At 43.9% G+C, this 26816-nt stretch overlaps 1 protein-coding gene across 7 annotated transcripts in view; it reads left to right on the top strand.

Annotated features, from left to right (window-relative positions):
- LOC144304052 (uncharacterized) overlaps positions 1-24486 on the top strand; it is a 30086-nt gene extending 5600 nt beyond the window's left edge. For 2 of the 7 annotated variants that reach the window (XM_077882482.1, XM_077882481.1), the window contains 5 exons: positions 3635-3802; positions 9717-9824; positions 10556-10717; positions 10932-11424; positions 24372-24486. In XM_077882482.1, the coding sequence (XP_077738608.1) occupies positions 3743-3802; positions 9717-9824; positions 10556-10717; positions 10932-10949 (348 nt within the window). In that variant the 5' untranslated portion in view covers positions 3635-3742 and the 3' untranslated portion in view covers positions 10950-11424; positions 24372-24486. Of the gene's footprint in view, positions 1-3634; positions 3803-4395; positions 4617-9716; positions 9825-10555; positions 10718-10931; positions 11425-24371 lie in introns of all 7 variants that reach the window. The other 5 variants (XR_013371039.1, XM_077882484.1, XM_077882483.1 and 2 more) reach the window with 5 other exon arrangements.
- The last annotated feature ends 2330 nt before the right edge of the window (positions 24487-26816 follow it).

The following is a 26816-nucleotide window of genomic DNA, read 5'->3' as shown; positions in this document are numbered from 1 at the left end:
TAAGGCCTAAACCTAACCCTGAAGTCTAACTCTGAGGCCTAACGCTAAGGCCTAACCCTAACCCTGAGGCCTAACCCCTAGGCCTAACACTGAGGCCTAAATCTAAACCCTATCCCTGAGGCCAAACCATACACCTAACCCTGACCCTGACCCTGGCCCTGACCCCGATCCTGACCCGAACCCTAACCTTAACCCTAACCCTAACCCCTAACCCTGAGGCCTAACCCTGGGGCCTAACAATAACCCCTAAGCCCCAGACCTAACACTAACCCTAACACTAAACCCTAACCATGAGGCCTAACCCCACTCCTGACCCTGAGGCTTAAACCTAAACCCTAACCCTGAGGCCTAAAACTAACCATGAGACCCAACCCTGGGGCCTAAACCCTAGGCTTAACCCTGAGTCCTAAATCTAACCCTGAGGCCTAAAACTGAGGCCTAATGCTGAGGCTTAAACCTGAGGCCTAAACCTAACCCTAACCCTTAACCCTAATCCTAACTCTAACCCCTAGGCCTAACCCCTAACCCTAACCATGAGGACTAACCCTAACCCTTAACCCAGAGGGCTAAACCTAATCCCTAAACCTGAGGCAGAACACTAACCCTAACCCTGAGGCCTAACCCTAACCACTAACCCTGAGGCCTAACCCTAACCTTAACAATAACACTGACCCTGATCCTAACCCTGAACCTGAACCTGACCCTAACCCTAAAACTGACCCTAACCCTAAACTTGACCCTAACTCTGACCCTGAACCTAACCCTGGCCCTAACCCTAACCCTAACACTGCCATAACCCTAACCCTAACCCTGACCCTGAACCTAAATCTAACCCTAACCCTAACCCTAAACCTAACCCTAACCGTGAGACCTAACCCTGAGGCCTAACCTAAACCCCTAACCCTGAAGCCTAACCCTAACCCTAACCCCTAACATTGAGGCCAAAAAACTTGGCCTAACCCTGAGGCCTAAACCTAAACCCTAACCCTGAAGCCTAACCCTAACCATCACCCTGAGGCCTAAATCTAACCCTAAGGCCTATCCCTGAGGCCTATCCCTGAGGCCTAACCCTGAGGCCTAACCCTGAGGCCTTACCGTGAGGCTTAAGACTAACCCTAAACCCTCGGCCTAACTCAGGCTTAACCCTGAGGCCTAACCCTGACCCTAACCCAGACCCTAACCGTAACTCTGAGGACTAACCCTAAGGCCTAACCCTAACTCTAACCCTGAGGCTTAACCCCTAACCCTGAGGCCTAACCCTATCCCTAACACTGAGTCCTAACCCATCACCCTGAGGCCTAACACTGACCCTAACCCGAAACCGTAACTCCGAGGCCTAAACATAAATCCTAACCCTGAGGCTGACTCTTACCCTAACCCTGAGTCCTAAAACTAACCCTGAGGCCTAAACCTAAGGCCTAATCCTGGGGCCTAGGCCTGAGGCCCCTCCCTAACTCAAAACCTAAGCCTAACACTGAGGCCTAACCCTGAGGCCTAAACCTCAACCCTAACCCTTAGTCCTAATCCTAACACTAACCCCAGTGGTAACCCTAACCCTAACCCTAACCCTAAACCCTAAACATAACCATAACCCCTAGGACTAATCCATAACCCTAACCCCTCTGGTTAACCCCTAAACCTAACCATGTTGCCTAACCCTAAACCCTAACCCTGAGGCCTAAATCTAACCCCTAACCCTGAGGCCTAACCATAACCCTAACTGTGAGGCCACACCCTAACATTAACCTTAATACCTTACTTAATCCTAACCCTGACCCCAAGGTCTAAACCCAACCCTAACCCGTCGGCCTAACCCTAAACCCTAACCCTGAGGCATAACTCTTACCCAAACCCTGAGGCCTAACCCTAACCCTAACACTGAGTCTTAACCCCTAACCCTGAGGCCTTACACTGACCCTAACCCAAACCATAACCCTGAGGTCTAAACCTAAATATTAACCCGGAGGCCTAACTCTTACCCTAACCCTGAGTCTTAAACCATATCCTGAGACATAAACCTGAGACCTAACCCAAAGGCGTAACCATGGGGCCTAAACCTAACCCCTAACCCTGAGGCCTAAACATAACCCTAACCGTGAGGCCTAACCCTAACACTAACCTTAACACCTTACCTTAATCCGAACCCTGACCCAAGGCCTAACACCAACACTAACGCCTTGACCTAACCCTAAATCCTAACCCTGAGGCATAAACCTAACCCTAACCCTGAGCCATAACCCTAACCCTAACCCTAACCCCTTACCCTAACCCTAACCCTGGTGCATAACTCTAACCCTAACCCTGACCCTGACCCTAACCTTGACCCTGAGACTAACCCTAACCCTAACCCTGACCCTAACTCTAAACCTAACCCTAAAATGAACCCCAACCCTGAGCCTAACCCTGAGGCCTAACCCCTAGGTCTAACCCTGAGGCCTAACCCTAAACCATAACCCTGAAGCCTAACCCTAACCCTGACCCTAGGCCTAAAACTAACCCTTAGGACTAACCCTGAAGCCTAACACTGAGGCCTAATCCTGAGGCCTAACCTTGAGGCATAACCCTAACCCTAACCCTGAGGCCTAACCCGAAGGCCTAAACCTAAACCCTAACCCTTAGGCTTAACCCTAAAACTGACCCCCAGCCTCACACTAATCCTAAACCTAAACCCTAACCCTAAACCTAACCCCTAGGTGTAACCCCTAACCCTAACCCCTCAGCCTAGCCCCTAACCCTAACCCTGAGGCCTAACCCTCACCCTAAACTTGAGGCCTAACCCTAACCTTAAACATACATCAATTTGGAAATTAGATGTGACATGCCATTGAGTTGGATGTATTGTGTTGCTCAGGAACCAGTCATGAAGCACCTCAGGGTGACACAGGGATATTTATGCCACAGGCCATTATCGCTGGGAGCCATGGTGAAGGCTGTGACCCCCAGAGCCCAGAAAGAGGCACCTCTGTCTCATTCAAAATAGAACAGGAAAAATTGGATGGTTTGACTACAGAAGATCACCATGTCTGCATCTTAGAGCATTCCCACCTCATCATGGTGTCCCCATTGAAATGAGGCCGGAGGTCAAGTGAAAACAGTGGAACCCAGGCCACTTTAACTGGTACTCCATGTCACATCTCACCTCTTCATGTCAATCCACCATCCTGAAAATTTGCACCTCAGATACGCAGGGCACCAGCTCACGTGCATTGCAGATATCATTCATAGACCCCCGATGATGTCCCTAGGAAGAAGATTCTGATTCTTCTATCACTGTGCAAGTTGGGAACCTATGAACTATATGAGAGACACGGTGGGTTAGATAGGTCACAGATCTGCGAAGCCAAGCACAGAAAGAAAGGTCTGAATTCAGCTCCGTGTCCAGAAAAATAGGACCTTCTTTGCATTTTCAGAGAGTTGTGGCTATGATATTTTTGGCTGAGGATGTAAAGTTAACGAGATAACGTGGGGCAAGCAGTCATATGCCAAGAAGGGGCTCTGGATAGGTCTGACTGAAGGGAGGGGCCCACGGGCTGGAATCTTGAAAAAGTGACGTCACTTCCTTGGGGACAAGCGTGTTACGGATTTAGAACTCTGGTAACCAGGAAGCTGCATTGAACAATGTCCCTCTTTCCAGCACACTTAACTGGAGCCGGTCAGGAGAACAAGACCTTCTGTTGCTGTTGCCCTACTTTCAGTGGCTCTGGGCTTAGGAGAGTCCAGAAAGAGAGATGTTCATGCCGCTATGGACGTCAGTTCGGCCCTCTTTCCAAAGCTTCTGGTTATGTGCAGGAGACTTCAACAGGTACCACAAGGCACCTTGGGGGAGGCCAATGGAGAGCAGACCACACTGTAATCTCAGCTGAGGGGGCTCGCACCTGTTTAGCCCTCATTGAGTGTGTATCAGTTTGTGTATGTGTAAGAGGTGTGTGTGTTGGAGACTGTGTGTGTGTGTGTGTGTGTGTGTGTGTATAGAGGGGATAGAGGAGAGGAACATGCCCTTCCTGGGCAGAAACCAGCTGCCACGGTTTGGAAGCCTGACACATCTTTGGTGTTCAGACGCCAGGTCATAGCAGGCAAGATGAGAAGGTGAGTGCTGAGGGTCAAGCTCAACTTCAAGTATGTAAGTCATGAGCGCAGGAGTGTCTTTCATCTGGCTTCTCCTTGCCAGATGTCCCTCAGCTGCCCCTGTGATGTGAAGCAGAGAATACGATTTCTAAAGGGGATGTCCCCTTGTGTTGTGGAGAGAGTACCCTAATGTCTCTTGGCCTTGTACATACAGGGCACTGTATTTGCAGAGCTGCACCCTTGGAGGAGATGCCTTGCATCTTGGAGGAGATGTTCTGTGGCTTCAACTCTTCTTTTTTTTTAATTTTTATTTATTTATGATAATCACAGAGAGAGAGAGAGAGAAAGGAAGAGACATAGGCAGAGGGAGAAGCAGGCTCCATGCACCGGGAGCCCGACATGGGATTCGATCCCAGGTCTCCAGGATCCCGCCCTGGGCCAAAGGCAGGCGCTAAACCGCTGCACCAGCCAGGGATCCCAGCTTCAACTTTTCTAACTCCCTAGACAATGATCAGGTGCACCAAGCAAACAAGGAGCACTGCTGATCTGAGGTGAGAATGGGAAGAGGGTTCTCCACAGAGGGATGGCCCCCACACAAACATGTAGAGAAACCTGGGGCCCTCGCGTAGTGTTTCCACACTAGTGCCCCACAGGCCCAAATGCAAAGAGACCTGAACCTCCACCCCTAACCTCCAGCTACATCTGAGGTGATAAGACACTGTTCTCTTAAGTTGGAAAGGTGCAGAATAGATTTCTTGCTCTTGAGGAGTGGGGGTGGTTTGTTTTTTTCACTCAGAGCAATGAGTGTCTTTGCGTTTCACTACCATTTTCCTTATTTCACCCACGCACCCCAGGTATCCTGTGTAGAACGCAGCTCAACTGTCGTTGCACAACGTCTGCAGGCCTCACAAAAGATCACACTAAAGTGGGTGATGTAAGACAAAAAGAAGGGTGGGATGAAGCCATTCTCTATGTTTATCTCTAAAGTGTCATGACCAGAACACATCAGATCATTGTAGGCCCAACGGGTCATGAGCTGTGTCCATAGAGGTCCTCGTAGTACTCCATCAATGGGGCCATCTGACACAGTGATTCAGCCATTGAAGCCCCTTGGCACTTGACATGATGGCATTCTCTTGCCATGTCTGCTGTGCTGCAAGGAGCACCTTGGGTGTCCCCACAGACTGTTTAAGTTTCTAGATCTGCCATATACTGGAAGTCCAGTTTGGGTGGAAGCCCTCTGATGCCTCCTGACCCAAGCAGCTGGTTCTGTCATTTTTGTAGAGATCCGCACAGGGAATGTAGGATAAGGCCTAAGCATGACATTTCCTAACCCTGATCCCTAACCCTGAGGCCTAATCCTGACCCTATCCCTGAGGCTAACCCTGAGGCCTAACCCTGACCCTAACCCTTACTCTAACCCTGACCCTAACACTGAGGCTTAACCCTTACCCTATCCCTGAGGCTTAACCCTGAGGATTATCCCTAACCCTAACCCTAACCCTAACCCTGAGGCCTATCCCTGACCCTAACCCAGACCCTAACCCTAAATCTGAGGCCTAACTCTAAGGGCAAACCCTAACTGTAACCCTGAGTCCTAACCCTTCAACCTGAGGCCTAACCCTAACCCTAACACTGAGTCCTAACCCCTAACCCTGAGGCCTAACACTGACCCTAACCCATAACTGTAACCCTGAGGCCTAAACTTAAATCCTAATCCTGAGGCCTAAGTCTTACCCTAACCCTGAGTCCTAAACCTAATCCTGAGGCCTAAATCTGAGGCCGAACCCTAAGGCCTAACCCTGGGGCCTAAGCCAGAGGCCTAACCCTAAACCTAAACCTAAGGCCTAACCCTGAGGCCTAACCCTGAGGCCTCAACCTAAACCCTAACCCTTAGTCCTAATGCTAACACTGACCCCAGTGCTAACCTTAACCCTAACCCTAAACCCTAATCATAACCATAACCCCTAGGACTAACCCCTAACACTAATGCCTCTGGCTAACCCCTAAACCTAACCATGAGACCTAACCCTAAACCCTAACCCTGAGGCCTAAAACTAATCCCTAACCCTGAGGCTTAACCACAACCCTAACTGTGAGGCCTAACCCTAACACTAACCTTCACACCTTACCTTAATCCTAACCCTGACCCAATGGCCTAACCCCAACCCTAACCTCTCGGCCTAACCCTAAATCCTAACCCTGAGGCATAAATCTAACTCTAACCCTTAGTCCTAATGATAACACTGACCCCAGTGTCTGCAGGCCTCACAAAAGATCACAGTAAAGTGGGTGATTTAAGACAAAAGGAAGGGTGGGATGAAGCCATTCTCTATGTTTATCTCTAAGGTGTCATGTGCCAGAACACATCAGATCATTGTTGGCCTAACGGGTCATGAGCTGTGTCCGTAGAGGTCCTCGTAGTACTCCATCAATGGGGCTGCCTGCCACAGTGATTCAGCCATTCAACGCCATTGGCACTTGACATGATGCCATTCTCTTGCCATGTCTGCTGTGCTGCAAGGAGAACCTTGTGTGTCCCCGCAGACTGTTTAAGTTGCTTGATCTGTCATAACATGGAAGCCCAGTGGGGTGGAAAGCCTCTGATGCCTCATGACCCAAGTAGCTGGCTCTGTCTTTTTTTGTAGAGATCCGCACAGGAAATGTAGGATGAGGCCTAACCCTGACACTGACCCTAACCCTGACCCCTAAACCAGAGGCCTAACACTGAGGCATAACCCTGAGGCATAACCCTGAACCTAACCCTGACGCTAACCCTAACACAGAGGCCTAACCCTAAGGTCTATCCCTAACTCTAACCCTGAGGCCTAACACTTAAACCTGAGGCCTAAACATGAGGCCTAACCCTAACCCTAACCCTGAGTCCTAACCCCTAACCCTGAGGCCTGACACTGACTCTAACCCATAACCGTAACCCCGAGGCCTAAACCTAAATCCTAACCCTAGACCTAACTCTTACCCTAACCCTGAGTCCTAAACCTAACCCTGAGGCCTAAACCTGAGGCCTAACCCTAAGGCCTAACCCTGGGGCTTAACCCTGAGGCCTAAACCTAAACCCTAACCCTTAGTCCTAATGCTAACACTGACCCCAGGGCTAACCCTAACTCTAAACCTAAACCCTCATAATAACCATAAACCCTAAGACTAACCACTAACCCTAACCCCTCCAGCTAACCCCTAAACCTAAACATGAGGGCTAACCCTAAACCCTAACCCTGAGGCCTAACCCTGAGACCTAACCCCTAGGCCTAACCCCGAGGCCTAACCCCTAGGCCTAACCCCTAGGCCTAACCCTGAGGCCTAACCCTGTGGCCTAAGCCTATACCGTAACACTAAGGCCTAACTCTAACCCTGACCCTAGGCCAAAAACTAACCCTAAGGCCTAACCATGAGGACTAACACTAGGCCTAATCCTGAGGCCTAACCCTAACCTAACCCTGAGGCCTAACCCTGAGGCCTAAACCTGAACCCTAACCCTTAGGCTTAACCCTAACACTGACCCCAGGCCTAAACCTCACCCTACGTCAGGCTCCCGGTGCATGGAGCCTGCTTCTCCCTCTGCCTGTGTCTCTGCCTCTCTCTCTCTCACTGTGTGCCTATCATAAATAAATAAAAATTAAAAAAAAAAAAAAAAAAAAAAGATCCCTGGGTGGCGCAGCGGTTTGGCGCCTGCCTTTGGCCCAGGGCGCGATCCTGGAGACCCGGGATCGAATCCCACGTCGGGCTCCCGGTGCATGGAGCCTGCTTCTCCCTCTGCCTGTGTCTCTGCCTCTCTCTCTCTCACTGTGTGCCTATCATAAATAAATAAAAATTAAAAAAAAAAAATAAATAAACCTCACCCTAACCCTAAACACTAAACCTAGCCCTAATCCCTAGGTCTAACCCCTAACCCTAACCCCTCAGCCTAACCCCTAACTCTAACCCTGAGGCCTAACTCTCACCCCTAAACCTGAGGCCTAACCCTCACCCTAACCTGAGGCCTAACCCTAATCCAACTCCTTACCCTAACCCTAAACCTGAAACCTAACCCTAACTCTCACCCTAACCCCTAATCCTAAACCTAACCCTGAAGCTTAACCCAACCCTAACCCTGAGGCCTAACCCTAACCTTAAACATAGATCAATTTGGAAATTAGATATGACATGCCATTGAGTTGGATGTATTGTGTTGGTCAGGAACCAGTCATGAAGCACCTCGGAGTGACACAGGGATATTTATGCCACAGGTCATTATCGCTGGGAGCCATGGTGAAGGCTGTGACCCCCAGAGCCCAGAAAGAGGCACCTCTGTCTCATTCAAAATAGAACAGGAAAAATTGGATGGTTTGACTACAGAAGATCACCATGTCTGCATCTTAGAGCATTCCCACCCCATCATGGTGCCCCCATTGAAATGAGGCCGGAGGTCAAGTGAAAACAGTGGAACCCAGGCCACTTTCACTGGTACTCCATGCCACATCTCACCTCTTCATGTCAATCCACCATCCTGAAAATTTGCGCCTCAGATACACAGGGCACCAGCTCACGTGCATTGCAGATATCATTCATAGACCCCCAATGATGTCCCTAGGAAGATGATTCTGACTATCCGATCACTGTGCAGGTTGGGATCCTGTCGATATGAGAGACACGGTGGGTTAGATAGGTCACAGATCTGGAAAGGCAAGCACAGAAAATGAGGTCTGAATTCAGCTCCGTGTCCAGAAAAGTAGGACCTTCCTTGCATTTTCAGAGAGTTCTAGCTATGGCATTTTTGGCTGCGGATGTAAAGTTTACAAGATAACGAGGGGCAAGCAGTCATCTGCTAAGAAGGGGCTCTGGATAGGTCTGACTGAAGGGAGGGGCCCACGGGCTGGAATCTTGAAAATGTGACATCACTTCCTTGGGGACAAGCGTGTAACGGATTTAGAACTCTGGTAACCAGGAAGCTGCATTGAACAATGTCCCTCTTTCCAGCTCACTTAACTAGAGAAAAATTTGTTCTGTTGCTGTTGCCCTACTTTCAGTGGCTCTTGGCTTAGGAGAGTCCAGAAAGAGAGATGTTCATGCCGTTATGGACGTCAGTTCGGCCCTCTTTCAAAAGCTTCTGGTTATGTGCGGGAGACTTCAACAGGTACCACAAGGCACCTTGGGGGAGGCCAATGGAGAGCAAGCCACACTGTAATCTCAGCTGAGGGGGCTCGCACCTCTTTAACCCTCATTGAGTGTGTTTCCGTTTTCATGCATGTAAGACGGTGTGTTGTTTGAGACTGTGTGTGTATGTGTGTGTGTGTATGTGTGTGTGTGTGTTTGTGTGTGTGAGGAGGGGACAGAGGAGAGGAACATGCCCTTCCTGGGCAGAAACCAGGTGTCACGGTTTGTAAGCCTGACACATCTTTGGTGTTCAGACACCAGGTCATAGTAGGCAAGATGAGAAGGTGAGTGCTGAGGGCTAAGCTCAACTTCAAGTATGTAAGCCATGAGCGCAAGAGTGTCTTTCATCTGGGTTCTCATTTCCAGATGTCCCTTCAGATGCCCCTGTGATGTGAAGCAGAGAACACGATTTCTAAAGGGGATGTCCCCTTGTTGTGATGTGGAGGGAGTACCCTAATGTCTCTTGGCCCTGTACATACGGGGCACTGTATTTGCAGAGCTGCACCCAGGAGATCTTGGAGGAGATGTTCTGTGGCTTCAACTCTTCTAACTCCCTAGACAATGATCAGGTGTACCAGGCAAACAAGGCACAGTGCTGTTCTGAGGTGAGAATGGGAAGAGGGTTCTCCACAGCAAGATGGCCACCACACAAACATGGAGATAAACCTGGGGCCCTCCCGTAGTGTTTCCACACGAGTGTCGCACAGGCCCAATGCAAAGAGACCTGAACCTCCACTGCTAACCTCCGGCTACATCTGAGGTGATAAGGCACTGTTCCCCTAGGTTGGAATGGTGCAGAATAGATTTCATGCTTTTGAGGAGTGGGGGTGGTTTGTTTTTCACTCAGAGCACTGAGTGTCTTTGCGTTTCACTACCATTTTCCTTATTTCACCCACGCGCCCCAGGTATCCTGTGTAGAACGCAGCTCCACTGTCGTTGCACAACGTCTGCAGGCCTCACAAAAAATCACACTAAAGTGGGTGTTTTCAGACAAAAAGAAGGGTAGGATGAAGCCATTTCATATATTTATCCCTAAGGTGTCATGTGCCAGAACACATCAGATAATTACAGGCCCAACGGGTCATGAACTGTGTCCGTAGAGGTACTCATAGTACTCCATCAATGGGGCCGTCTGCCACAGTGATTCAGCCATTGAAGGCCCTTGGCACTTGACATGATGGCATTCTCTTGCCATGTCTGCCGTGCTGCAAGGAGCACCTTGGGTGTCCCCACAGACTGTTTAAGTTGCTAGATCTGCCATATCCTGGATGTCCAGTTTGGGTGGACGCCCTCTGATGCCTCCTGACCCAAGTGGCTGGCTCTGTCTTTTTTGTAGAGATCCACACAGGAAATCTTGGATGAGTTGCTCCAAGGGTTCAATTACTCCATCTACCCCCGAGAAGCACAGGTGCATCAGGCCACCGACTACAAGAATGGCCAGTCTGGGCTGAGAACAAGTCCCATTCATGGTGAAAGTCAGGACCCAGAGATGATCAGGGTAAGCCAAGCACCCAGACTAGAAAAAACTGGCTCCCCTGGGGCCTGCCGAAAGAGGTGTTCTCCCCTGCTCCTTCCTCCCTATGTCAGGTACAGATTAAGGTACATCAGCTTAGGGGAAATGCCATGCAGCCCATGCTGTGGTCTCTTCTCAGGCCCCATTTATGGGATGTTGAGCAAAATTGAGGTGCTAACCCTCTGTGTTCTATCTGCAGTTGGATGTTTATGGATGACTCCATGGAATACTCGTCTTCATAAAAGCTCTGAGTTGAGAGAATGCGAGTGTTGCTCAGCTATTCATGTGTGTGGAAGTTTCCATTGCTCTACCCTGCGTCCCAACCAACCAATGGTACTTTGAAGCCTAAAACCTTTTTCTCTGTGGGTCCTGAAATTCTTTTTCCTGTACAACTTCCTGAGGGGATGGGTGTCTCTGGGCTGAGCGCCAGACTCTGATCTTCCCAGTGGCTTGTGGCTTGGAAGCTGACTACAGTGCCCCTCCTTGTGCCTCTGGTGTGGAAAGGAATCATCCACCCTGACCACAGATGAGGCCTGGAGCATGAGGACTCACCGCAAAGGCAGAATGGATACTTTTGTACAGTCCCTGCTGCGATCCTTCCAGAAGAGGAGCCTCTCAGAAAACGCAGTCGTTTTCCCTGTCTACCAGGTGTTCAGCAAAGCCCAAAGGGTCCTGGGCCAGCAGCTCCACAGGTGAGTGACCACCCCATACATAGCACAGGGCCTGAGGCTTGCCTCTACTACTGGCATGTTTTGGGAATGTCACTGCTCCTCTCTGAGCTTCCTTTTCCTCCTCTGAGAAGGGCTGTGGAAGAGGATGAACCTCATGGAGCTACTGTGGGCAATCATAGCAGAAAACATGGCCTAGAATTCTCTGCTGCCTAACCTTGTCGATAGGGCTGCTGGGCATCTTCCTGTGGAGCAGCTGTCTCTCGCCAGCGAAGAAGCTCTCCACATCAAGCCTCATGGGCCTGTGGCACCCTGGGTGCACAGAAGCACGTGGAAAGCAGGCCGTTTTCCTGTTTGCAAAAGACTTCTGGGATTCCATCTAACTGGCCCCGTTCCTTGTCCTTCATGTGCCCAGATCAGAGGTCACTGGAGGAAGGCAGAGCAGCTCAAGTTCCACTCAGTAGATGGAAAGTTCTGGTTGGGATTCCTTTCTCCAAGAATAGAGATAAAGCGCCTAGGATTGCAGACACATTTCTAAGCACTAAGATCATTGGAAGAATACAGTAGATACACGGTCTCAGTCTCAATTCTAATCAGAGTGTTAGACAGTCAATCTACCTGTCCTAGGCACGCCATGTCCACAGTTGGTTAGATGTGACATGTTCATGGCCGCCGCATGGGATGAATGGATCCACCCACATTTCGACCACTCGGATGAACGATAAGATCAAGGTAGGGCACTGGGTGGCTCAGTCAGTGAGGCCCCTACTTTCAGGTCAGGCCATGTTCCCAGGGGCCTTGCTTTGAGACCTCCACTGGTCTCCCTGCTCTGTGGGGAGCCTGCTTCGCCCTCTCCCTCTGCAGCTCACCCTGCTTATTCCTTTTTTTAATTTTAATTTTAATTTTTTTCACATTACACATACATTATTTATTTTGTTTTATTTTCTTCTTCTTCTTTTTTTAATAATAAATTTATTTGTTATTGATGTTCAATTTGCCAACATACATTATAACACCCCATGCTCATCCCGTCAACTGCTCTCCTCAGTGCCTGTCACACATTCACCCCCACCCCCCGCCCTCCTTCCCTTCCACCACCCCTAGTTCGTTTCCCAGAGATAGGAGTCTTTTTTTTTTTCAGAGTTAAGAGTCTTCATGTTCTGTCTCACTTTCTGATATTTCCCACACATTTCTTCTCCCTTCCCTTGTATTACCTTTCACTATTATTTATATTCCACAAATGAATGAGAACATATAATGTTTGTCCTTCTCCGACTGACTTACTTCACTCAGCATAATACCCTCCAGTTCCATCGACGTTGAAGCAAATGGTGGGTATTTGTCGTTTCTAATGACTGAGTAATATTCCATTGTATACATAAGCCACATCTTCTTTATCCATTCATCTTTCGATGGACACCGAGGCTCCTTCCACAGTGTGGCTATTGTGGACATGGCTGCTATAAAATCGGGGTGCAGGTGTCCCGGTGTTTCATTGCATCTGCATCTTTGGGGTAAATCCCCAACAGTGAAATTGCTGGGTCGTAGGGCACGTCTATTTTTAACTCTTTGAGGAACCTCCACACAGTTTTCCAGAGTGGCTGCACCAGTTCACATTCCTACCAACAGTGTAAGAGGGTTCCCTTTTCTCCACATCCTCTCCAATATTTGTTGTTTCCTGCCTTGTTACTTTTCCCCAACCTCACTGGTGTGAGGTGGTATCTCATTGTGATTTTGATTTGTTTTTCCTTGATGGCAAGTGATGCAGAGCTTTTTCTCATGTGCATGTTGCCCATGTCTATGTCTTCCTCTGTGAGATTTCTGTTCATGTCTTTTGCCCATTTCATGATTGGATGGTTTGTTTCTTTGGAGTTGAGTTTAAGAAGTTCTTTATAGATCTTGGAAACTAGCCCCTTATCTGATACATCATTTGCAAATATCTTCTCCCATTCTGTAAGTTGTCTTTGAATTTTGTTGACTGTATCCTTTGCTGTGCAAAAACTTCTTATCTTGATGAAGTCCCAATAGTTCATTTTTGCTTTTGTTTCTTTTGCCTTTGTGGATGTATCTTGCAAGAAGTTACTGTGGCTGAGTTCAAAAAGGGTGTTGCCTGTGTCCTCTAGGATTTTGATGGAATCCTGTCTCACATTTAGATCTTTCATCCATTTTGAGTTCATCTTTGTGTCTGGCGCAAGACAGTGGACTAGTTTCATTCTTCTGCATGTGGATGTCCAATTTTCCCAGCACCATATATTTAAGAGGCTGTCTTTCTTCCAATGGATAGTCTTTCCTCTTTTATCGAATATTCGTTGACCATAAAGTTCAGGGTCCACTTCTGGGTTCTCTATTCTGTTCCATTGATCTATGGGTCTGTTTTTGTGCCAGTACCACACTGTCTTGATGACCACAGCTTTGTAGTACATCCTGAAATCTGGCATTGTGATGCCCCCAGACATGGTTTTCTTTTTTAAAATTCCCCTGGCTATTCGGGGTCTTTTCTGATTCCACACAAATCTTAAAATAATTTGTTCCAACTCTCTGAAGAAAGTCCATGGTATTTTGATAGGGATTGCTTTAAACGTATAAATTTCCCTGGTAACATTGACATTTTCACAATGTTAATTCTGCCAATCCATGAGCATGGAATATTTTTCCATCTCTTTGTGTCTTCCATAATTTCTTTCAGAAGTGTTCTATGGTTTTTAGGGTATAGATCGTTTACCTCTTTAGTTAGGTTTATTCCTAGGTATCTTATGCTTTTGGGTGCAATTGTAAATGGGATTGACTCCTTAATTTCTCTTTCTTCATTCTCATTGTTAGTGTATAGAAATGCCACTGATTTCTGGGCATTGATTTTGTATCCTGCCACGCTACCAAATTGCTGTATGAGTTCCAGGAATCTTGGGGTGTAGACTTTTGGCGTTTCTAGTAGAGTATCGTGTCTTCGGCAAAGAGGGAGAGTTTGACTTGTTCTTTGCCAATTTGAATGCCTTTAATGTCTTTTTGTTGTCTGATTGCTGAGGCTAGGACTTTCAGTACTATGTTGAATAGCAGTGGTGAGAGTGGACATCCCTGTCTTGTTCCTGATCTTAGGGGAAAGGCTCCCAGTGCTTCCCCATTGAGAATGATATTTGCTCTGGGCTTCTTGTAGATGGCTTTTAAGATGTTGAGGAATGTTCCTTCTATCCCTACTCTCTGAAGAGTTTTGATCAGGAATGGATGCTGTTCTCTGCATGTAATGAGAGGATCCTATGTTTCTTGGTTTTTCTCTTGCTGATATGATGAATCACATTGATTGTTTTACGAGTGTTCAACCAGCCTTGTGTCCCGGGGATAAATCCTACTTGGTCATGGTGAATAATTTTCTTAATGTACTGTTGGATCCTATTGGCTAGTATCTTGTTGAGAATTTTTGCATCCATGTTCATCAGGGATATTGGTCTGTAATTCTTTTTGGTGGGGTCTGTGTCTGGTTTTGGAATTAAGGTGATGCTGGCCTCATAGAACGAATTTGGAAGTACTCCATCTCTTTCTATCTTTCCAAACAGCTTTAGTAGAATAGGCATGGTTTCTTCTTTAAACTTTTGATAGAATTCCCCTGGGAAGCCATCTGGCCCTAGACTCTTGTGTCTTGGGAGGTTTTTGATGACTGCTTCAATTTCCTCCATGGTTATTGGCCTGTTCAGGTTTTCTATTTCTTCCTGTTCCAGTTTGGTAGTTTGTGGCTTTCCAGGAATGCGCCCATTTCTTCTAGATTGCCTAATTTTGGCGAATAGCTGTTCATAATATGTTTTCAAAATCGTTTGTATTTCTTTGGTGTTGTTAGTTTTTTTTTTTTTTTTATTGGTGTTCAATTTACTAACATACAGAATAACACCCAGTGCCCGTCACCCATTCACTCCCACCCCCCGCCCTCCTCCCCTTCCACCACCCCCAGTTCGTTTCCCGGAGTTAGCAGTCTTTACATTCTGTCTCCCTTTCTGATATTTCCCACACATTTCTTCTCCCTTCCCTTATTTTCCCTTTCACTATTATTTATATTCCCCAAATGAATGAGAACATATAATGTTTGTCCTTCTCCGACTGACTTACTTCACTCAGCATAATACCCTCCAGTTCCATCCACGTTGAAGCAAATGGTGGGTATTTGTCATTTCTAATAGCTGAGTAATATTCCATTGTATACATAAACCACATCTTCTTTATCCATTCATCTTTCGTTGGACACCGAGGCTCCTTCCACAGTTTGGCTATCGTGGCCATTGCTGCTAGAAACATCGGGGTGCAGGTGTCCCGGCGTTTCATTGCATTTGTATCTTTGGGGTAAATCCCCAACAGTGCAATTGCTGGGTCGTAGGGCAGGTATATTTTTAACTGTTTGAGGAACCTCCACACAGTTTTCCAGAGTGGCTGCACCAGTTCACATTCCCACCAACAGTGTAGGAGGGTTCCCTTTTCTCCGCATCCTCTCCAACATTTGTTGTTTCCTGCCTTGTTAATTTTCCCCATTCTCACTGGTGTGAGGTGGTATCTCATTGTAGTTTTGATTTGTATTTCCCTGATGGCAAGTGATGCAGAGCATTTTCTCATATGCATGTTGGCCATGTCTATGTCTTCCTCTGTGAGATTTCTGTTCATGTCTTTTGCCCATTTCATGATTGGATTGTTTGTTTCTTTGGTGTTGAGTTTAATAAGTTCTTTATAGATCTTGGAAACTAACCCTTTATCTGATATGTCATTTGCAAATATCTTCTCCCATTCTGTAGGTTGTCTTTGAGTTTTGTTGACTGTATCCTTTGCTGTGCAAAAGCTTCTTATCTTGATGAAGTCCCAATAGTTCATTTTTGCTTTTGTTTCTTTTGCCTTTGTGGATGTATCTTGCAAGAAGTTACTATGGCCGAGTTCAAAAAGGGTGTTGCCTGTGTTCTTCTCTAGGATTTTGATGGAATCTTGTCTCACATTTAGATCTTTCATCCATTTTGAGTTTATCTTTGTGTATGGTGAAAGAGAGTGGTCTAGTTTCATTCTTCTGCATGTGGATGTCCAATTTTCCCAGCACCATTTATTGAAGAGACTGTCTTTCTTCCAATGGATAGTCTTTCCTCCTTTATCGAATATTAGTTGCCCATAAAGTTCAGGGTCCACTTCTGGATTCTCTATTCTGTTCCACTGATCTATGTGTCTGTTTTTGTGCCAGTACCACACTGTCTTGATGACCACAGCTTTGTAGTACAACCTGAAATCTGGCATTGTGATGCCCCCAGATATGGTTTTCTTTTTTAAAATTCCCCTGGCTATTCGGGGTCTTTTCTGATTCCACACAAGTCTTAAAATAATTTGTTCTAACTCTCTGAAGAAAGTCCATGGTATTTTGATAGGGATTGCATTAAATGTGTATATTGCCCTGGGTAACATTGACATTTTCACAATATTAATTCTGCCAATCCATGAGCATGGAATATTTTTCCATCTCTTTGTGTCTTCCTCAATTTCTTTCAGAAGTGTTCTATAGTTTTGAGGGTATAGATCCTTTACATCTTTGGTGAGGTTTATTCCTAGGTATCTTATGCTTTTGGGTGCAATTGTAAATGGGATTGACTCCTTAATTTCTCTTTCTTCAGTCTCATTGTTAGTGTATAGAAATGCCACTGACTTCTGGGCATTGATTTTGTATCCTGCCACGCTACCGAATTGCTGTATGAGTTCTAGCAATCTTGGGGTGGAGACTTTTGGGTTTTCTATGTAGAGTATCATGTCATCGGCGAAGAGAGAGAGTTTGACTTCTTCTTTGCCAATTTGAATGCCTTTAATGTCTTTTTGTTGTCTGATTGCTGAGGCTAGGACTTCCAGTACTATGTTGAATAGCAGTGGTGAGAGTGGACATCCCTGTCTTGTTCCTGATCTTAGGGGAAAGGCTCCCAGTGCTTCCCCATTGAGAATGATATTTGCTGTGGGCTTTTCATAGATGGCTTTTAAGATGTCGAGGAATGTTCCCTCTATCCCTACACTCTGAAGAGTTTTAATCAGGAATGGATGCTGTATTTTGTCAAATGCTTTCTCTGCATCCAATGAGAGGATCATATGGTTCTTGGTTTTTCTCTTGCTGATATGATGAATCACATTGATTGTTTTACGGGTGTTGAACCAGCCTTGTGTCCCAGGGATAAATCCTACTTGGTCATGGTGAATAATTTTCTTAATGTACTGTTGGATCCTATTGGCCAGTATCTTGTTGAGAATTTTTGCATCCATGTTCATCAGGGATATTGGTCTGTAATTCTCCTTTTTGGCGGGGTCTTTGTCTGGTTTTGGAATTAAGGTGATGCTGGCTTCATAGAACGAATTTGGAAGTACTCCATCTCTTTCTATCTTTCCAAACAGCTTTAGGAGAATAGGTATGATTTCTTCTTTAAACGTTTGATAAAATTCTCCTGGGAAGCCCTCTGGCCCTGGACTCTTGTGTCTTGGGAGGTTTTTGATGACTGCTTCAATTTCCTCCCTGGTTATTGGCCTGTTCAGGTTTTCTATTTCTTCCTGTTCCAGTTTTGGTAGTTTGTGGCTTTCCAGGAATGCATCCATTTCTTCTAGATTGCCTAATTTATTGGCGTATAGCTGTTCATAATATGTTTTTAAAATCGTTTGTATTTCCTTGGTGTTGTTAGTGATCTCTCCTTTCTCATTCATGATTTTATTAATTTGAGTCTTCTCTCTCTTCTTGTTAATAAGGCTGGCTAATGGTTTATCTGTCTTATTGATTCTATCAAAGAACCAACTCCTGGTTTTGTTGATCTGTTTCTTTTTTTATTTTTTCAATTTTTATTTATTTATGATAGTCACAGAGAGAGAGAGAGAGGCAGAGACACAGGCAGAGGGCGAAGCAGGCTCCATGCACTGGGAGCCCGATGTGGGATTCGATCCCGGGTCTCCAGGATCGCACCCTGGGCCAAAGGCAGGCGCCAAACCGCTGCGCCACCCAGGGATCCCTGTTGATCTGTTTCACAGTTCTTCTGGTCTCGATTTCATTGAATTCTGCTTGAATCTTTATTTATTCTCTTCTTCTGCTGGGTGTAGGATCTATTTGCTGTTTTTTTCTCTCGCACCTTTCGGTGTAAGGTTAGCTTTTGTATTTGAGTTCTTTCCAGGTTTTGAATGGATGCTTGTATTGCGATGTATTTCTCCCTTAGGACTGCTTTTGCTGCATCCCAAAGATTTTGAACGGTTGTTTCTTCATTCTCATTAGTTTCCATGAATCTTTTTAATTCTTCCTTAATTTCGTGGTTGACCCTTTCATCTTTTACAGGATGGTCCTTAACCTCCACGTGTTTGAAGTCCTTCCAAACTCCTTGTTGTGATTTAGTTCTAATTTCAAGGTTTATGGTCTGAGAATATGCAGGGGATGATCCCAATCTTTTGGTATCAGTTCAGACCCGATTTCTGTCCCAGCATGTGGTCTATTCTGGAGAAAGTTCCAGGTGCACTTGAGAAAAATGTGTATTCAGTTGAGTTTGGAAGTAAAGTTCTGTAGAAATCTGTGAAATCCATCTGGTCCCATATATCATTTATAGCTCTCGTTTCTTTGGAGATGTTGTGCTTAGAAGACCTATCGAGTATAGGAAGAGCTAGATTGAAGTCACTAAGGATAAGTGTATTATTATCTAAGTATTTCTTCACTTTGGTTATTAATTGATTGATATATTTGGCAGCTCCCACATTCGGGGCATATATACATTGCGGATTGTTAAGTCCTCTTGTTGGATAGATCCTTTAAGTATGATATATTGGGCCTCTTCAAGTCTCAGTATAGTCTTCGGGGTAAATTTTAGTTGATCTGATATAAGGATGGCTACCCCTGCTTTCTTTTGAGGATCAATTTGAATATTTCAATTTGAATGGTAAATGGTTCTCCAACATTTTATTTTCAGGCTGTAGGTGTTCTTCTGTCTAAAATGTGTCTCTTGTAGACAGCAAATAGATGAGTCCTGCTTTTTTATCCAGTCTGACACCCTGCGCCTTTTGATGGGGTCATTAAGCCCGTTCACGTTCAGAGTTACTATTGAAAGATATGAGTTTAGGGATCCCTGGGTGGCGCAGCGGTCTGGCGCCTGCCTTTGGCCCAGGGCGCGATCCTGGAGACCCGGGATCGAATCCCACGTCGGGCTCCCGGTGCATGGAGCCTGCTTCTCCCTCTGCCTGTGTCTCTGCCTCTCTCTCTCTCTCTCTCTCTCTGTGTGTGTGACTATCATAAATAAATAAAGAAAAAAATATTAAAAAAAAAGAAATATATGAGTTTAGTGTCATCATGATATCTATTCAGTCCTTGTTTTTGTGGATTGTTCCACTGGACTTCTTCTTAAAGGGGAATTTTAAGATTTTAAAATTTAAAATTTCTTGCAGAGCTGGTTTGGAGTTCACGGATTCTTTCAGCTCTTGCCTGTCTTGGAAGCTCTTTATCTCTCCTTCCATTCTGAATGAGCGCCTTGCTGGATAAAGTATTCTTGGTTGCATGTTCTTCTCATTTAGGACCCTGAATATATCCCGCCAGCCCTTTCTGGCCTTCCAGGTCGCTGTGGACAGGTCTGCTGTTACCCTAATACTCCTCCCCATAAAATTCAGGGATTTCTTGTCTCTTGCTGCTTTAAGGATCTTCTCTTTATATTTGGAATTTGCAAGCTTAACTATTAGATGTCGAGGTGTTGAATAGTTTTTATTGATTTTATGGGGGGATCTCTCTATTTCCTGGATCTGCATGCCTGTTTTCCTTCCCAGATTAGGAACGTTTTCAGCTATGATTTGTTCAAATACATATTCTGGCCCTCTGGCCCTTTCGTCGCCCTCGGGAACACCAGTTAAACATAGGTTTTTTTCCTCAGGCTGTCGTTTATTTCCCTTAATCTAACCTCATGGTCTTTTAATTGTCTCTTTTTTCCTCCGTTTCCCTCTTTGCCATCAACTTGCCTTCTATGTCACTCACTCTTTCTTCCTCCTCATTAACCGTCGTCGTTAGGACTTCTGGTTTGGATTGCATCTCATTCAATTGATTTTTAATTTCTGCCTGATTGTATTTAAATTCTGCAGTCATGAAGTCTCTTGAGTCCTTTATGCTTTTTTCTAGAGCCACCAGTAGCTGTATAATAGTGCTTCTGAATTGGCTTTCTGACATTGAATTCTAATCCAGATTTTGTAACTCTGTGGGAGAGAGGACTGTTTCTGATTCTTTCTTTTGAGGTGAGGTTTTCCTTCTAGTCATTTCTCTCACTGTGTAGTGGCCAAAAACAAGTTGTATTGGGAAAAGGAGAAAAAGAGAAGAGAGATAGAAGGAAAGAAAAGAGAAAAAGAAAAAGGAAAAAAGGAAGAAAGAAAGAAAAAAGAGAAGAAAAAGAGACAGAAAAAGAAAGAACGGAAAAAAACGGTGGGGGAAGCAAACAGAAATCAACAAGCAAAAAAGCAAAAAAAAAAAAAAAAAAAGAAAAAGAAAAAAGAAAAAGAAAGAAAAGAAAACACTGGGGAGTATCTTCTGATTCTGTATACTTTAATTCCCTTGACTTTCCCTGGAACTTGTCCGTCTAATGGTCTTTTGGGGGAGGGGCCTGTTTTGCTGATTTTCAGGTGTTAGCACTTGGGGGAGCTTCTCTGCCCCCTGCCTGGTGCAACGGTCAGTGGGGGTTGTTTACCCCTTGAGGCCCCAGGAGGAGCAACCACCGTGGCGGTATCCAGCTCTGGAGCCCTGGATTCAGCTCCTGCAGTAACTCAGGAGCTCTCAGTCTGCAGGGCCTGGATGCTCTGGGGGCGGGGCCCCTGATCTACTCAGCTCCGGGCAGGAGCGTCCTTGCTGTCCTGGGCCCTCCCAGCCTCTGCCTGTCTCCGGGGGAGGCCGGATCCTGGGCTGTGTCCCCGGCGCCCAGTGCTCCGGGGCCAGCGCTGTCGGATTCGCCCTCCCGGCTGCGCAGACGCCTCTCCGCCAAGCCGCTGCCCGACACCCTCCGAGTTGCTCCTGGAGCCGTGCATTCCCCTCCGCACAGAGCCTCCTCCTCTGCCGGAGCCGCCTCCGAGCTGCGCCCGGGACACGCAGCCCCCTCTCCCCGGATCCACCATCCGAGCCCCTCCGAGCTACTCCCGGGTCAATGTGTGCGTACGCTGCAGCCCTTTAGGGAACTTGGCACACTCTCCGTGTTGTGCAGTTGCTCTGTTAGAACTCTACTTTCCTAAATTGTACTATCATAAGAATCTGGAAAGTATGCAGAAATGATCAAACAAAAATTTTTACTTCAATGTCTGTGTCTGTTGTCCCTCTCCACCTCTCTCTTAATCTTTCTCCATTGACACCCAAACTAATACATTGAAGATCTTCCATTTTGTGTAAACATGTCATATATAGGATCTGAGTTTGTATTTTTAATGGATTTTTTAAAATCTGGAAAAATTCGGGATCCCTGGGTGGCGTAGCTGTTTGGCGCCTGCCTTTGGCCCAGGGCGCGATCCTGGAGACCCGAGATCGAATCCCACATCGGGCTTCCGGTGCATGGAGCCTGCTTCTCCCTCTGCCTATGTCTCTGCCTCTCTCTCTTTCTCTCTCTGTAACTATCATAAATAAATAAAAATTAAAAAAAATTAAAAAAAATTAAAAAATCTGGAAAAATTCAAACCACTCAGTCGTAGAACAATTTGAAAATCTCTTTTAATTTTTAATAGGTAATATTTGGACCTCTTCTGATACTATGTGCATAAGAATGAGATTCCAGTTTTTTAAAATTCCCTTATTTACTACTTAAATATTTTACTATGCTGAATTAATATGCATTAGTAGTATGGATTAATATGCATCAGTAGTCTATGATTATAAATATGAGTGTCTTGTTTTATTCAACTGTAACGATTAAAGCATAATCAAATTTCCTTTACTATTAATCAGTATTTAAGTTAATCAGTTTTGAAATCAGAAACTGAATTGTTTATATGGTAGCAATAAAGATATTTAAGTTTGCAGTGAGAACAAAGACACAGCCTTTGTTTTAGGGTGTAAAACAATGTGATATGTAACATGTAACTTTTAAAAAGATATTTATAAGCACTGTTTTATGACTAATTTTTTCACTAGAGATTGGAGGTAACATACACTGTACATACACTGTACATACCTCACTCTGTTTCCTTTCTAAGCACTGTTCACATTGAAGCAAAGGAAGGGGAGAGTTCATTCCATGGCTTTAAGTTAAGCATCTAATATATCCTTCCTAAATAAAATCTCCTATGTATTACTCCACAAGGATTTACAGTTTAATGCAAACTTTTATTTGAAGTTTTGAAAAACAGAATGAATGAGAAGAATTTTAGTTCATCTGAGAAATATTGCATAGTAGAAGATGGAAGGATAGCAGACTAGTTGGGCTTAATAATTAACACCCTCAGTTTACCAGATGGGTAGCCACATCATGGTCATAGGAATTAGAATCAATACTTACAGATTTTTAGGTGAAATTCTATAGAACAAAGAAGTTGAGCTTTGCTAGTCTTAACATACCACTTTATTCAAATCCATTTGAACATACGATTATGATTATGTATTTGCTACTAGTTTTGGAGGAAATATATCAGTTTTTAAGATTGAACGAGGAGATACATGGAGTAAGATTATTGAGTTATGAAAGAGATTTAGAGAATTTATTGATTTCTTACCATCCTGAAATGTTTCAGAACACAGCTGTAACTCAACACTTGATTGTTAGATGAAGTGCAGTAGCTACTCAAGTGATGTGTAATGTAAGACCCTATGCCTGAGCCTCATGATTCTAACCATACTAATATATACTAGAAAAAGAATCAAGAATGTAACACAAATTTGACTAAATTCATACAATATCAGTTTTTAAAATTTAGTAGCTTTTCATTGTTAGAAACACTCATCCTGTAATTCCTTTAATGGCTGATGTTTTTTAAGGCATTAAACTGTTGTTGCTACTATCTTTAATGAATTGCAAGTCATTTTATCTGTAAATTGCCCTTTTGTCTTATATTTCCCTGAATTACTGGACTTAACTGCTCTAGCGAGTTTTCAAATTTCAGTTTTCTAAGGAAGTTTCTATTTTTCTTTCTACTCCTAGTTTTTCTTTTATATCTACTTCACCTGTTTCTTTTAATAATACAGATTGGTTGGTCTACCTTTCCTTATGAACACAAAAGAATGCAAAATAAATATGTATATCTGGTTATAATAAAAATTAAGCAATTAAATATAATCTTGTATGGGAAAGGAATTTAAAAATCCTTTTTTAAGGTATGCGTTGTACTTTTGTAGTTAGTATATCACAGCATGTAATTCTATGCAATTCCAAGTAATAAACTCCTTCCTTGATAATTAAATATGATAAAGATTAAGATAGCTTGAATAAATCATTACATACAGTAATTAAGTTTACAAAGACTGATAGTCTTATGAAATCTGTATAAACAATTCACAGTTTCATTATCATATGATTTGGTTTATTGGCTACATACCTTGACTTAGGTTACAAACCAGAAAATCCCATGGTTATGTTTCTACATAACATAGTTTTACCACATTATAGGCAGAGTTAAACTTTGTTAGATTCCACAGTAAAATTGATTTTTCTTTATTCTTTTGATGTGAAATTCTGCTTCTTCTGTTTCTTTCCAAAGTGTAAGCAGCAAACTCATAGTTTTCATTGATCATAACTTGTTTCCAGAAGGACCAGAAAAGCTGTTGTAACTAAATGACTTGACAGAGAAACCTTTACTACAAAGCTGTAGAGTATTTTATTTGCATTTGTACCTGAACTAACAAAGAAAAGTCTTAAAGCATTAATATGTACATATTTTATATGTTTTTCCTCAAGTGGTATATCTCAAAATATAGACGTAGTGTCAATGACTCTTTAAGTATTTGTAAATGTTAGTGAACCTCTTTTTCTTTAGAAAAATTAGCCCAGCTAATTTGACAAATATGTTTATTTCAGGAAAAGAAGAGAAAGATACTGGAACGCTTTGGACTCCTTTGATATTCTACATTAACATTTCCTCTCCAAGTTTTATATATTAAGTAAAGATAATTGCCAAATTAAAATATTTCAGTGCTCTTTCTTATCACCAATACATTCATATCTTCACTGACATTGAATACGTAATTGTCTCATAATATCACTGTTATATCTTATAATATTTAAAAGTATTTATCCAAGTGTATTAAATTACTAGAATGGAGTTATTTTACTCGAGATATTTTTAAGAAGGATTCCATTTATTTATTCATGAGAGATAGAGACAAAGACACAGGCAGAGGGAGAAGCAGGCTCCCTGCAGGGACCCCGATGCAGGACTCAATCCCGGGACTCTGGGGTCATGCCCTGAACCAAAGAGAGACGCCCAACCACTGAGCCACCCGGGCACCCCTACTCGAGATATTTTAAGTTGATTGTAGTATATTATGCTTTAAGAACAAACAAAAAGGTCAAAACTATATAGTTACATTTACATGCTATTCACAAATTATGGTTACTTTGACTTCCTTTAGGTGAGTTATTATTGAAGATTTATCATAAAAATCTTGAATTTCCTTATGGTGACCTTGGATTAAATACATACAGCTACAGATTAGCTGAAAACTTGTCAAAATAAATTATAAGCTCAAGCGTCATTATCATTTGTAGTTTGAACATAACAAATCTGATACAGTGTTACATCATAATTCTGATGCTCTTTGCAGTAAATTTGATATAGAACAGTTGCTAAAGAAACCATGTTCAAATGTGTGAGCATTTTTATGGGAAACATCTGGGGTAATTATAATTAGTTCAGGATGTGTACTGTTTAAAAATAACCTTGAATTCATGGAGAAATAAGTGTATCTTTTCTTCAATGAGTAGAATAATCCAAGTTAGTATAAAAAATTCTTCAAGTTATTGGTAGCTGTGCTTAGAGTATAATTTTAGAGTATTCCAAAAGTAAATGAGGAGTAACTTTTACATAAAATGCCAAATTAGCACTTTACACCTGTTAGTGTGTTTAGTTTATTTTTTATTTTTTTTAAAGATTTTATTTATTTATTCATGATAGTCACAGAGAGAGAGAGAGAGGCAGAGACACAGGCAGAGGGAGAAGCAGGCTCCATGCACCGGGAGCCCGACGTGGGATTCGATCCCGGGTCTCCAGGATCGCGCCCTGGGCCAAAGGCAGGCGCCAGACCGCTGTGCCACCCAGGGATCCCCCAGTAATAGAATGTTTTAAAGCAATATGTTAATCTTGTCTTCCACTACTGAACTGTCTCACAATATAGTGATTAAATATTGACTATGCAATAGAGGGAGAGTTTGACTTCTTTTTTGCCAATTTGAATGCCTTTAATGTCTTTTTGTTGTCTGATTGCTGAGGCTAGGACTTCTAGTACTGTGTTGGATAGCAATGGTGAGAGGGGACATCCCTGTCTTGTTCCTGATCTTAGGGGAAAGGCTCCCAGTGCTTCCCCATTGAGAACGATATTGTGGTTTTCCAGAAATGCGTCCATTTCTTCGAGATTGCCTAATTTATTGGCGAATAGCTGTTCATAATATGTTTTTAGAATCGTTTGTATTTCCTTGGTGTTGGTAGTGATCTCTCCTTTGTCATTCATGATTTTATAAATTTGCGTCTCCTCTCCTTTTTAATAAGGCTGACTAATGGTTTATCTGTCTTATTAATTCTTTCAAAGAACCAACTCCTGGTTTTGTTGATCTGTTCCACAGTTCTTCTGTTCTCTATATCATTGAGTTTTGCTCGAATCTTTATTAACTCTCTTCTTCTGCTGGGTGTAGGATCTATTTGCTGTTTTGTCTCCTGCTCCTTTAGGTGCAAGGTTAGCTTTTGTATTTGAGTTCTTTCCAGTTTTTGGATGGATGCATGTATTGCGATGTATTTCCCCCTGAGGACTGATTTTTCTGAATCCCAAAGATTTTGAACAGTTCTATCTTCATTCTCATTAGTTTCCTTGAATCTTTTAAAGTTCTTCTCTAATTTCCTGGTTGACCCTTTCATCTTTGAGCCGGATGGTCTTTACCATCCATGTGTTTGAAATCCTTCCAAACTTCCTCTTGTGATTTAGTTCTAATTTCAAAGCCTTATGGTCTCAAACTACACAGGGGACAATCCCAATCTTTTGGTATTGGTGAAGACCTGATTTGTGACCCAATATGTTGTTTATTCTGGTGAAAGTTCCATGTGCACTTGAGAAGAATGGTACTAAAGTTTTATATTTTACGCTTAAGTTCATGATTGATTCTGAATTAATTTTTGTATAATATGGGAAACTTTGATTCGTTTTTAAAATTTATTTCATTTATTTATTCATGTGTGTGTGTGTGTGAGAGAGAGAGAGAGAGAGAGAGAGAGAGAAAGAGAGAGAGAGAGAAAGAGAGGCAGAGACACTGGCA

This window comes from Canis aureus, chromosome 33 (genome assembly GCF_053574225.1).
Source record: "Canis aureus isolate CA01 chromosome 33, VMU_Caureus_v.1.0, whole genome shotgun sequence".
In the NCBI taxonomy this organism is placed as follows: Eukaryota; Metazoa; Chordata; class Mammalia; order Carnivora; family Canidae; genus Canis; species Canis aureus.
The sequence above is the reverse complement of the archived record's forward strand: the minus strand, read 5'-3'. Positions and strand labels throughout refer to the sequence as shown.